The 13,187-nt window shown below is 42.9% G+C and overlaps 1 protein-coding gene across 1 annotated transcript in view; it reads right to left on the reverse strand.

Moving 5' to 3' along the window:
- The window catches only part of CLVS1 (clavesin 1), a gene marked incomplete at its 5' end in the record, with an annotated part of 93,133 nt that overhangs the window by 13,545 nt on the left and 66,401 nt on the right, over positions 1–13,187 (reverse strand). The window contains 2 exons of the mRNA XM_082045648.1: positions 4,053–4,288; positions 5,415–5,525. Of these exons, the coding sequence (XP_081901774.1) occupies positions 4,053–4,288; positions 5,415–5,525 (347 nt within the window). The remainder of the gene's footprint in view (positions 1–4,052; positions 4,289–5,414; positions 5,526–13,187) is intronic.

Below are 13,187 nucleotides of genomic sequence, written 5' to 3' on the forward strand. Positions count from 1 at the left end.
CCTTTCACTTATGTATCAGTTAGGTTGTCATATTGACAAGAGGTTTCAGTAACTCACTTCTCTGATGGCTTGCAAATCTCTAATTTGTAGCCATGGTACACTTTGGTCAGCTTATACCCATTTGATCTGTGTTGTCCTTTTTGTCAAATACTTATTCTCTCTCCACAGTGTTTATTCCTCCTGCATTTGTAGACAACGATCACATCCATTTCAACCTTTGCTCTGCAAGACTGAACAAACCACTCTCTTCTATAGCTTCTTCCTGGAAAAATACACTCTCTACTCTCCTGACCTTCCTCACAACTCTCAAGTGAACTTGTTTCAATTCATATTCATCTGTCCTGGTGACAAGAGCCAAAGCACTGCTGTCACTCCTCAAGCCAACATACGGGCACTTACCTGCTCTAGTTTTGCTTCCTTGCACTGCTGCTTTGTGCTGCTTTTTCTCTTAGTCTGCATTTTGAGACATATTTTAATTTTCAGGTGTCAACTTCAGTTAGGTTTCAGTCTCATAATGAAAATTCCCTCCTTCTCCTGCTCTGCATTCATTTTCTGACATAGATTAAGTGGCTACAAAAGTATTTTGGTCCGTTATTCTCTAATTCAATCTCCTATCTCTATTTCTCAGCATCTCTGCTACTAAAATTGTTATTTGGAGTAGGTTATGGCCAGGGTGAGCTTCTCTATAGGTGCAGGATGGCAGCCTCTGAGACAGACCTCTCTTCCCAGCTTTGCCAGATCAGCAATTTTCTGACTCAGAATTACTATTATTTGTACATTTCACAGTTTTTGACTCTTTACTGTGCTCACAGTGCAAGGCTCCGGGCTATTCTAGCAGCACTGAGCTCCCAGATTAAGAAAGCTTTAACAAAGCACTGGCCTAGTGGCAGCTGTAATGAGGACTAGCTTGTGCAGCTTTACAAGTGGCCACAGAGCCAGGAGGGTCAACCTGCAACCTTGCACCTTGTCATGAAGCAGGACAGTGCTCTGGGGGCAAATAAGCTTGGGATAAATCCACCTCTCATAAACATTCCCCTCCCCTGCAGCTAATTACTGAGCAGGTAAATCTGCAGCAATATCTGGGAAGTCAGAGAGGATAAGACCCATAATTGCTCAGCCAGGCTTTTCATCCTGAAATTACAGAAACCCAAGAAGGTTCAATCTTCATATAGAATCGTAGAATCACAGGATATCTCAAGTTGGAAGTGATCCATAAGGATAATTGAGTCCAACACGTGACTCCTAAACAACACTGCTCCTCACATGACTCCCTAAAACTAAATGACTCCCTAAAACTAAACCGTATGACTAACAGCATTGTCCAGATGCTCCTTGAACTCTGACAGACTTGGTGCCATGACCACTTCCCTGGGGAGCCTGTTCCAGTGATCAGCCACCTTTTCCTAATGTTCAACCTGAACTTCCCCTGAAGCAGTTTCATTCCAGTTCCTCATGTCCTATCACTGGTCACCAGAGAGAGGAGATCAGCAAATCCCCCTCCACTGTCCCCCTTGAAGAAGTTGTAAACTGTGATGAGATAACCCCTCATCCTTCTCTTCTCCAAGCTGAACAGACCAAGTGACCTTAGCCGCTCCTTGGAAGTCTTACCATGGAGACCCTTCACCATCTTGTTCACTCTCAAATGGTCTGCTGTCTTTCTTGTATTGAGGCACCCAAAACTGCACACAGTACTTAAGGCAGGGCCACATGAGTGCAGTATATACTTACTCCTCTCGGAGGAACATATGTGCTAAAGAAAGGGTCAGCAACATTTTTATTAAACTCAACTTTTGTAAGCATGGAAATACTTACACAGTTACCATGTCTACTCAAGAATTTAAAGATTTTTGTGCTACAAGTGGAGGAGGGGAGGAGACATTTTTAATGAAACTGCAAAATTGCTTAATAAGGGAAAAGGGAAAAGGGAAAAGGAAGTTGTGAGGGAATCGTATTTGCGATGATGACTAATGTTAGGAGATCACCTATGCCTAGTGTAAACCTCCCTGGAGCATCCAGGAGTCTCAGCCATGGCCTGGGACTTTTGTTGTGTTGGAGATGTATGAACCTAAAGAGGGGACGAGGCGGGATATATGAAGACAGGTAATGCTGGTAAAAATCTGTAGGCTTTTTAATAGGCCTTAGATATAAATCTGGTCTAATAAATCTAATAAAGCACAAAATTATACTTCCTAAGCATAGGATTTTACCTCAAGTTAGGCCAAAATGCAATTTCAGGGAAAAAAAGAATAAAAAAAAATACTCATTGGAGAAAAATCTGTCGAAGCAGTGAACTTTTCACCTCTAAAAGCTTGTAATGACCACAGGGTACAAGTTCAGATGGTTCACTTAACCACCAAGTAACGAAATTAGGCTAAAAGTTAGATCTAGTCTGCCCTGAGGCAATGTGACAAATTAGATTCATCCACTCACCATATTTGTATTAATGCACTTTTGTATTAGTGAACAGATTATAAAAGAAGCCTTTGCCTCGAGGCAGGGTTTTCTGGCACTGAGCTCATTTACAAGCTGAGGTTCTCCCTTGAGGACACAGACCCTCCCTTCTTTGCAGCCGAGAATCTGATCCTCAGCAAAGATTTACCTGTAAGCAGGTCTTAACACTTCAGAGCTTTAAAAACTACAGATTTCTTTCTATAAAGCTACATAAATTGTACACTCTTAATATAGAAATTTTAATAATTATGGAATATTTACTTAACATCTTTCTGAAACACTCAGTGTGTTTCACTGTTAATATTAAAAAAAAAAAAAAAAAGAAAAAAGAAAAAAAGTTGTTTTAAAGCCAGCTCTCTGGGACAGGATGTATAAACTCATCCTAGGTCTCAGCCTTGGCTGGCAGTCAGTAGTGAGAACTGCTGACTATGCAGATGGCCGCCTCTTTTCATGCCATGGCTGCATACCTGCAAAGGGTTGTAGCCTTGCAGTCCTGTGGCCGTGTAAGTCATGGCACTCATAGGACTTAACAGCATCTGTATGTGTTTCCAGCACAAGGCTTGGCTTTGTAGCTGCAGAAGCGCGTCATCCCTCTGACCTGAGAAGGAGCCGTGAATCGAGAATGCATTTCTTTTTCTTCTGAAGATGAAAGACTTTTAAAATTAATTGCATGACATTATGGCTTGTCTGTATTGTCAGCTTTGATTTTGCTGTGACAAAATGATGGCCGCTCCCTGTCACACAGAGTGATGCCGTGTCTGTGAGCACTGCACTCGTCAAGTGGCATCAGCGAGTTAAAGCATCACTGCAATCTGCATGGAAGGCAGTTTTGAGGAGTGCGGCATGGAGGGTGAGGCAAGCGCAGATGTTACACTCTTGCAGGGGATCCAACCCGGACATCGCTCACTGCAGCTGGTGTTGGCTCTGCCGTACCACCTACAAACCCGTGCCAGGTGTCTTGACCCTCCTCACCACATCCCCGCAATCAGTGAAAATTACTGAGGGTGATACCCTTGAGAAGTGTAATTTGAAGCATTCAGAGCTGAACGCACAACCACTACATCTAAAATCAAAGGTGTTAAAGGAGCAGCTCTGCTGCCTAAGCAGAGCTGGATGGAGAAAGCGGGAGCAATAGCAGCCTGAGTAGACTAGCCCATTTTCCCTTTAGAGGGCAGTGGTGTTCATCGTACAAAAGCTGCATTTCCGAGGAGGTAAAAGCTTTCTCGTTAACAGCTGGGGTCAGCAGCAGTGAAGCAGCAGCAAGTAGCAGGGACTCGCACTGAAGTGGTGCTGCTGGCTGCAGTGTGCTGTACAGAATAGCATCTCACTCTGATATACTTTCTGTAATGCTCTGTGCAGGGGCTCATTAATTTCCCCTTGTTTTCTTTCACAGTAATCAGAAGAGTAATTATGGTTCCACAGAGATTTTTCCTTTCTGCCGCTATACCAAGAGCACAGTCCAGGATGAAGCACTTCTTACTATCAACGTTTGCCAAATTACAGCCTCTCTCTGAAGCCAGATGAGCCAGCCCTTCTTGCTAGTTTTATGCCAAGCCAGTTTGAAAAGCCAAACAAGACATGATTTCAAAGGCAGCACTAACCTTTTCATGGGTTTGGGTGAAGCCTCCCGCTCCAGGTTGGAGGATGCATGCTTTACATGCATGGCATTGTAGGAGGTGTGGGTGTACTCGTTTTCGTCACTGTAGTCGGGACCGAGTAACGTTCGAGCCCACGTCCCCATGTCATATGGAGGAAGAGTCCCCCCAAATTCAGAGGGCAGGCATTCAGGGTGTATTAGCTGGTGAAGGCTGTTCAGGTTGTTACCATGAAGAAAGATCTTTAACAGATTAAAAAGAAAGTTCAAAGTCATCATCGATTCCTTACTTCATTAAGCACAATAATAACAACACTAATGAGGTGTGGACTGTCATTAGTTGACACTGCAGTTTCAGGTGGGAATTTCTGAAGTGCTCAGGGCTGGCGCAGGTGGGCAGGAGGGGGATTTGCTTTGGGATGTGCAGCTCAAGAATTAGGCGGGCACCATAAACACTTCTGAAAATCCTGATTTACTTAGCTTTGGCACATGACACTTTCACTTTCTTAAGTATTAAATCGTGGAAAGTGCAACTCAGGAATAATGACTGATTATTACTACTGTAAGAGGATAAAGAGTTGTATAAAGAACAGTGAGAAGAAAAGGAAGATTGTGGAGCTTACTGGAACATGTGAAGAGTGGGTCCTCAGTGTCTGAGAGGGCAACCCAGCCCTGCACCTCGGGACTGACGTTTCCCAGGGGTGCAGGTCTGTGTCCCCACTTTGCACTGCTTCAGTGACATTTGTCTCTCGAATCTCTCTTTGCTTTCAGGCTGGTACTACCCTTGTCCTGCCTGCTCAGACACACCCCAGGGTGGGCTCTAGGGCCTTCTGAGGGATGATCCCATGGTTGATAGACTGCAGAGGACAAATGGCCAAGATGACTGCAGGAACTCAGTTCACATGGCTTCCAGTGAGGAAGACTTGCCCCTTCTGCACTGTGAGCAAGTAGCCCTCAGACGTGGGTATTTTTTTTGTGGAAACAAGTGAGTTACCACCATGTGAAAACAGCCTACTTGCTGAAGGAATGAAATACAAAATTTTACTCCCACAAAAAGAGTTGAGCTGAAGTTCCCCTCACTGCAGGTGACTTCAGCCAGGCCTGATAATCCCTCCACGTTGACAATTCTCTCTATCCCTGAGCACTTCCCGTTAAAATGTGTTTACACTTTATTAGTGATAACAACTTTCAAGTCCCTGGCTGAGTTATTGATTCAATTCTGACCATTGCAAACTCTAAATTTTAACAACAACAGCAATTCTCTGAGGCCATATGAAAAATGCAGAAAGAAAAAGAAGGAAGAAAGCAGGCAGCTACTCAGTTACTCCAGCTCTGGAGCTTCCTACCCTCCCCAGCCCCGTCTAATTACCCTTTTCCTTGTCTTGTCTTTGAGGAACGGTTTGATTAGTGTGTACAGGGCATGGATGTACCAGGGCTGGTTGACAAAATGGACTCCTCCAAAACGGGCAGGAAAGCTGTCCTACAGAAAGAAAGAAAAGGAAAGGAGTTAATAGATGCAGTGCTTTAGCCCAGCAAACAATAGGATGAAAGTCAGAGGAAGAAGTCTGCCTCTTTCTATCTGCAAATGAGCACTGGGAGCAGGGGCAAGAGGAAGATGGAAAAAGAAAGATGCCTGGAAATGTTCGCATTGGTTTCTTCTGTTAGCAGGCGCAGTCCCCTCTTCCCTCTGCACACGCATCACTTGCTGATGATTTAAAGTAGGGTCTCCAGACGCTTCCCTAGAACATTTTTTAACTCCATCAGGGCATCTGACTCAGATGGGGTGGGAAGAGAGAGGGGGATGATGAGCACTGCTCCCTCGAGGGGAAGCTTTCTAATTTCTCATTGTGCCGCATAAGGCAAACTCTCCGGTTCCCACGCACATGGCTGCACACATCTCACCTTTTCACCCTTCGGCCTCCCTGCCTCCCCCTTGCTAAAATCATCATTACAATGGCTGACCTTTCAGGGTGAGTGAGCAGCATATTATGGCGAGGAGGATGGGTGGGAAATGCTGATAAGTGAAGGTGTAGGGCGAGCGCACCATGACGGCACCATGGAAACTGCCGGAGCCCAGTGCTGGCTGCCAGGCTGTGCACAAACACCCTCAGCATTAGCATGCAGGTAGCGTCCCGACGGGGAGGTGTTTGCAATGGTGTCCTGCTCTGCTCAGCCAGTGCCGCACACTTCATAAAAGAGGAGGTTGCTGGCACGTCTTTAAAGGTTGTTGTATATTGTGATGGGCATTTTGTACCTACACCCTCATCTAACAAATGTCAATCACGGAAGAGCCTAGGATTTTTTTGTGTTGTATAAATAATGGGACGACAGGTGCTCCTGTGTGCAAATACTCTTCCAGAGAGAGGAGAGGTTCCTGTCTCTCCCCTGTGAAGGGAGATCCTGATGAAGCTGTCCTCATCCTGCCTGTGCTCCTACCCCCTGCGGCTGAGCATATAAAGACAGAGCATAATCAGGTCTCTTCCTTCAGAGCTTTGGCTTCCAGACTCAGGCAGGTTCATTCCTCCCACAATTAGCACGGGGTATCCTGGGGCTTTCTCTCACCTTCCTCTGGAGTATCAGAGATTGAGCACAGCTGGTGAGGATATGTGGTGGATTTGTGAGATGATATGGAAAATCCCTTTATACACCTGCTTGGTATAGCTTCTGTGCCATGTCAAGGTCTAATTGTTTCCCAGATTTAGCACTATGTAGGTGTCCCACCACCTCTTACCACTCAGGACAGACTGGCAGAATTCTCTATGCTCTTCAGCACTGGCTGTGGATTGCCCTGGCAGTCATCTTAAACCATACTTGAATAACGTTTGTGAGCCGCCACAAGCATTAAGTGATACATTTTTCTTTTGCTTTATAGTGGTGTGAGCTGCTTAAACCTCGAACATATCAGTTTACACAAAATCATTACAAATCTCAATATTTGATACTATGTGCGAGAGCAGTGGGTAGTCAGACCAGCATGCAGGAGGCCAAACAGTGTAACATAACAGGTGATCCCATTTTAATCTCCAGAAAATTATGAACTGAGCTTTTTAAGGATAGCACACGCTCTGTTGAGGTGTTCATTCACTGTAAAGGAGACTGTATTTCCATTTCTGCTGGAATAATCATTAGAGTTTAGGGACACAGCTCTGACTGATATAAACTACTGCAGTGCTGCAGGTTGCAGTGACTTAACTGGGCTGTGCTGAGAAACAGCTGCAGAGAATCTGAGCCCACCTAGAAAAAGCATTGATGAACAGAAGTGTGAAATGAAGGACAAAGTGATTTTCTACCCTACCTAAAATTAGGGTTTAGAGCAGACCAAAGCCAAAAATGCCCATCTCATCCAAAATTCATATATTCAGTTGCTTTCCTCCCACATGGGAATGAAAATATGAAACTTTTCACACAACATTCTAAAAAAAAAATATTAAGAAATATTGAAAAGTTTCGTATTTGCCTTTTTTTTTTTTTAAATCTGTATTTGTCAAGGCAGCTGCCATCCCACAAGCTGTATCTCTAAGGCAGAAGCTCTGGATTCCTTTGCTTTTTAGGGCTAAGCTGTCACAGCCGTCCCAGGTTGTACCATATCAGCATAGGTCAGCGTAGAAGATACAGTCTGAGTTTTAAGCAAAGGACAGTAAAGAAATGAGAGATGAGAGGCAGGGAAATAACTTTAAGAAACGAAGATTTATACAGACCCAAAAAAGAAAAATTGTTCTGCCTTCTCACTAGAACAAACAGATGATGTTAATCACAATCTTCGGTGAGAAATATCAGTCAGATTTCATTTCCAAGGGGGAACATGGATTTTTTTAGAACATGTCGATCAACTTTAATGATACCACATTACTCAGAAAGGTCTGAATGCTGGGAATTCTAGGAACCAGCCGGAGGTTTAAACAGGCAGACTGCCCCTGGAAAAGGTTGACTAACAAGAAGTATGCACTTTCCTATACAGAAAATGAGTTTTATGTTCACCCAACGCAGATTGTTGAGTCCATAAACTAGATTCTGTCTGGTACATCAGTAGATTAAGTGTTACAGGAAAGCCCCTCATAACAGGTTTATTTAAAGGCAATTGCTTTCTTTTCATTCTGAAGGTATACTCAAAAATGCACAAAGACCCTTGAAAAGGCAGCATGATGGCCAGGAGAAAAACAACAACCAAAGAACATTTTTTTTGTGTGTAACTTTTTGCTAATTTATGTTCCTCACCCTATTAAGCACAATAAGCTCAAATTGACCTTCATCCCTCAGTCCACCTGCATTTGTAATGCTGTCAATTAGAATAAGGACAAAGACATAATTTTTTTTTAAAACCAAAGAAATTTGATATGGGAATCATCCAGACACTGTTTGGAACCGCAACACACCAATTTTGCAGAAGTCCCTAATTAGAGCAGAGCTGTCTTGGAAAGAAAAGCTCCTGTCTGGAGGTCTGCCTGCACAGTTCCAGGAAGATGTGTGAGACCTTTCCCACACCCCACTTAGTGTTTCTGCTGCTTTCCCTGGGGCAAGGTGAAAGTAGCTGAAATTGATTTTCTGCTAGAGAGCTTTTGCTTTTAGGAATTCTCTTTTAATTTCTCATGTCTTGTGATTCCTTGGGAAGGTGTATTTTATAATGAGGTACATTTTTTGGAGCCTACTGTGAAAAGGACCCTGGCATCATGGAGATTTTCTTAACCTGATGATGAAAAAAAAAAAAAAAAGGAACAAAACATACCAACAAAAACAATCCTGAGGGTATATTTACATTTTATTCTAATGGCATAAATAAAATATAATACACAGGAATTAGTCTACTTATTTGTGGGCTCTACTGTCATTTTACCTGGAAACCAGGCTGAACATATTACCATGATGCTCAGAGATGAAATTGCAGAGTGAATAAATACATCCAAGCTGGTGCTGATCTAGTTAACTTGCAACTCAGCAATAGCCAGGAAGAAACAGTGTAAGGGCTCCAGATACCTGCTTGGGCAGCTTGCTCACTCACCAGTTCAGACCAGGTCCTCTTCATTGGGACCTGAAGTGAACTAAAATAAGGGATACATTTAACTATGCTGCAGTAGCATCTTTCTCAAACTGTAAAGGTAAACCTAGAGACAGAACAGGGTTTTAATTGTCCTTGTTGGCACAACAAAACTGATGCCATAGATGGGACTTTCCTTTTGCCTGATTTGTCTTTTTTAAACTGGATATATATATTTTTCTTTACTGTTTTCAGTTATTCCCATCCATGTCATGACCAAAGAAGAGAAAGAAATGAACACTTGAGTGCAACAGTGGAGCTGCCACAGACACCCCAAAATTCATACAGGCCTCAATACATCTTTCATTTCAGATTGGAGAAGTGTCTCCAAGAAGAAAACATTACAGACATCATTGTTTCCCTTCTCAGACCTCCTATGCAGGGAAATCTCTGAGCTGAAATAAGCCTGGGACTGAAAACCCACGGTACATAATGTTCCACTAAATAGCTTGGGAGCGATAGCTATGAGGTGAATGAGAGACAATTTTTCACTATTTCTGCCTGTTCTTGCCTTCACAACATCTATTGCTTTTGGCATGAGTATGCATCAAAAAGCTTTTACTGTGTTGTTGTTCTGAAATGCCTGAAAGCTAAAAATCAAGCTGATCTTCCAGCATCTCCTCACACCAAAGCATGGCAGAAAAGCAAAACAATCTTTGGAATACCAAGACTGGGAATGAATCCAACTTGATGCTCAGGGCCAGTCTTTCTGAACAGTGTGAATTGGCTTCATAGACCAATGACCTGAGCTCAAAATATGAATTATAGCATATTTCTAGGTTACAGGAATCTGAATTTCGAACATTTTTAAAATGGGTTCGTAAGTTCTGCCCTTTGCAATCAGAAAAGCAAATACACATCTGGCAATCCAAATGCATTTTAATCTAGATGATACTTGTCAGTTTATGGTAAATCAAAATATAATCTCCTTTGAAAGAAAATAATTTCCTACAGATTCAGGAAGATGTCAATCATAAACAAAACTGTTTAAACCAAAAGGTCATTTAAACTGAGGATAAAAACAGAGTCTTCCTGCCTGTGCACTTACATAATCAGTCCCCGTGGTGGATTAGAGCTCCCACAGACCATATTAATAGTTCAGGGATATTTTATTAATAGTTCTGTGATAGCTCCTCCACGAAGAGTTTCTGTGAGTGTTTAATTTTAATGGACTGGCACGATAAGGGAAGGAGGCTTTCTGCTCTCCAGCCTCAGATCCAAATTTAGCCTCTGAAAGAGTGACAGTGGTTGAAAGTTGCTATTCCCTGATTTTATGACTTTTTCAGATATTGGATAGGTTGTGTCTATAGAAAGCACCTTCCTGAGCGAGTTGGAATGGATGCCACGTAACGCCCTTGGTGCGGACAGAGCAGGCTGCCCTACAGCATGTGCCAGGGGAGAAGGCAAAGTGTTACCCCCATCACTGCAGCTTCAGCTTCTAATTTTAACGCAGCTCCTGAGAGATCAATGCTTAGTTCCAGGAAACCCCGCAGGCAGGAGGTGGTGAGAGGTAGTGACAGTGCTGAGGGACTGTAGGGACCCCAAATTCGGGCTGCTCCCACGCCTCTCTGAGTGGTCCCTGAGGCTGCAGGAGCCAGGGATGCTCCACTCGCTTGCTGTGGTGCCTGTTCTGAGCCTGGGCACGTTCCAAACCTCCGTCTGGACAAGTTGCTCATCTTTCCGTTATCTCTTTTCCTCCCCTGTGTTTTTGAAGAGACAGGAATGCAAAATTAATGTTGCTGGTGGCAATAATTGCAAACTCGTTTGCTCCTACCTTGGCATGCCCTCAGAGTACACAGGGCTTGGAAATAGCTGCAGAGTAGGGGAAAACCATTTTAAAAAATACATTAATGCTAGCAGTATGTCAGTCTGGACCTGCTCAATTGTGACTGTAAAAGGAATTTTAGCAATCAGGAAAGAAACATTGATTTGGGGTAAGCTGTGACTGCAACTGCTCACACCAAGACACTCTAATATCTTTGAAGGATACAATAGCAAAGGACTGGAGAAAAATCACAGGAAAATATGAGTGCTTGGTTTATTTTTATACCACATACCCACATATGTAGATGAGTACAGTCTGAAGTACTGCTGTCAGGGAAATGGAAAAGAAAAATGAACATTGGGATGCATTCTTCTAGACATTTTTTGTTATGTTTGTTATCTCTACTTCTACACTTGATAACTTTTAAAATTCAGTTATTTGCAGTGGGTTTCTCCCAGTCATTTTTGCACATTAGTGAGGTCCTACAGAGCATCTGTTCATGGGTGTTGGCAGATGGCACCAGTAAATCAGGTTATAGAACATGGATTTGCTCAGTAAACTTCGATTTGTCATGATAGAATCATGTTGTCATATCATCTGGTCTAACAAAATAACTTATAACCTTGGGGCAAAAGCGGGATTTCTTCACGAGCTTTTTAGAAGGACCCCTTTGCTGAACCAGCTCAGAATAATCTAGGAACATAAAATTTCTCAGAAGTGGTGACTCTGCTGGACTGACACCACAGTCTGGTGCTGCCATTTTTCTTAGCACGTACTCGTGTTGATTTCAATGTGTCTCACACACTTAAGGTGAAGACTGAGGCTCCCACCAGGAAAATAAAGAAAAAGATGAATAAATGATATCACAAGAGAAACAGCGGGTTCATTCAGAGGCTCAATTGAGGAGGTACACAGAGAAGAATTCAAAAGGTCACTAAAAAATAATAACACAAAGAGCACTGACACAATTATTTGGAAGCAGCCCACGCTTGTGTGCGACTGGAGTACCACAGTTTGCTTTAGATTAGGTCAGATTAGGCAATGCCAGACCAGGGAGCTTCTGGCAGAGCAGGAAGAGTGACAGGCACACGCTGAGCTAAGGAGGGGTAGATTGGATCACAGGAGCAGGTGGCACATGAGAAGGGATGTGAATTTGCCAGAGGCTTTTTTTAGACTAAGTTTAGGAATTTGCTATGATCTTTGCAGCCATTTCTAGCAAACCAGGCTAAATTGTCTCCAGTGTCCTGATTTTTGGTGTAAACTGTAGCTCAGAAACTCTTTCATAACCAGCTCTCTATAAGTGAGGGCGACTGCAAGCTGAGTCGCTTCTATTCCTGTATCTCACTGTACATGAACGTCTGAAATTTGCTGTGCGAGAAGGAAAAAACAGCAGGAAGATCATCAAAGCTGAAAATCATTTAGGGCTTAATTAGAAGCTGCACAAATGTGCTGGGCACACTGCAAGCCTGGCCTGGAGGCTTGCTGGATGAAGGTGGTGCTGGCTGGAGTGTGTGACCACAAGTCAGCTGTGATGCTTTGCTCTGCATGGGCTACCAAGCCCTTGGCTCGCTGTGACCTACGAGCTTTGGTTGCTCACTCAAAATCATCAGGACTTTCTGGGCTGGACTAGATGATCTCCAGAGGTCCCTTCCAACCCTAAGCATTCTGTGATTCTGTGTGAAGCAAAATGGCCACCAGCAGAATAAGCACATCAAACAAAGAAAGAAAAAGTCAGCATTAAGACATCTTTAAGGAAAGACAACCCTAATTTCCTTCCATGTGGAAGAGAATCCACCCAGGAGCACTGGGGTTAAAAAGTTTGGCATGGAAAACTTGACCCCCAAAATGTTCTATTTTTAATATACACTTTTTTCGAAAAAAAAAAACTTTTTATTTTAAGTAATTTTCAAAAGTTAAGCTCTAAACAAAATTAATTAGTGCTATTAACCACTGTAGCCAAAAATCTGCAATTTTCCTTGGCTGACCTGATTTAAACCTTTCTCCCTGGCTATTTGTATTTCCACAAACAGGCCTTGCACCCATCCTGAAAGGAAAACACAGGGAGTGAAAGAGTTATGACAGACAAGAAGATGATACCAAGGCAAGTCCACTAGTGTTTAAAAAGCTGTTGAAAGGAGACAGTCTAGTGCATGTCAGTCCTGAAAAGGACAAAGTACAGCACCTTAATTCTCTTCCAACACTGGGATTTTAAACAGAAAACTCTGTACAAAGACTGCCTCTTTAGATAAACATTGTTATGCTGAGAATTTACATCATATATGTAAAACACTTATTTTATATTTTCTTCACGTCACCACTTGCTCTATCTATGCATCTGTGCCCTG

Source organism: Streptopelia decaocto (assembly GCF_964273445.1).
Source record: "Streptopelia decaocto genome assembly, chromosome: 2".
NCBI classification, from domain to species: Eukaryota; Metazoa; Chordata; class Aves; order Columbiformes; family Columbidae; genus Streptopelia; species Streptopelia decaocto.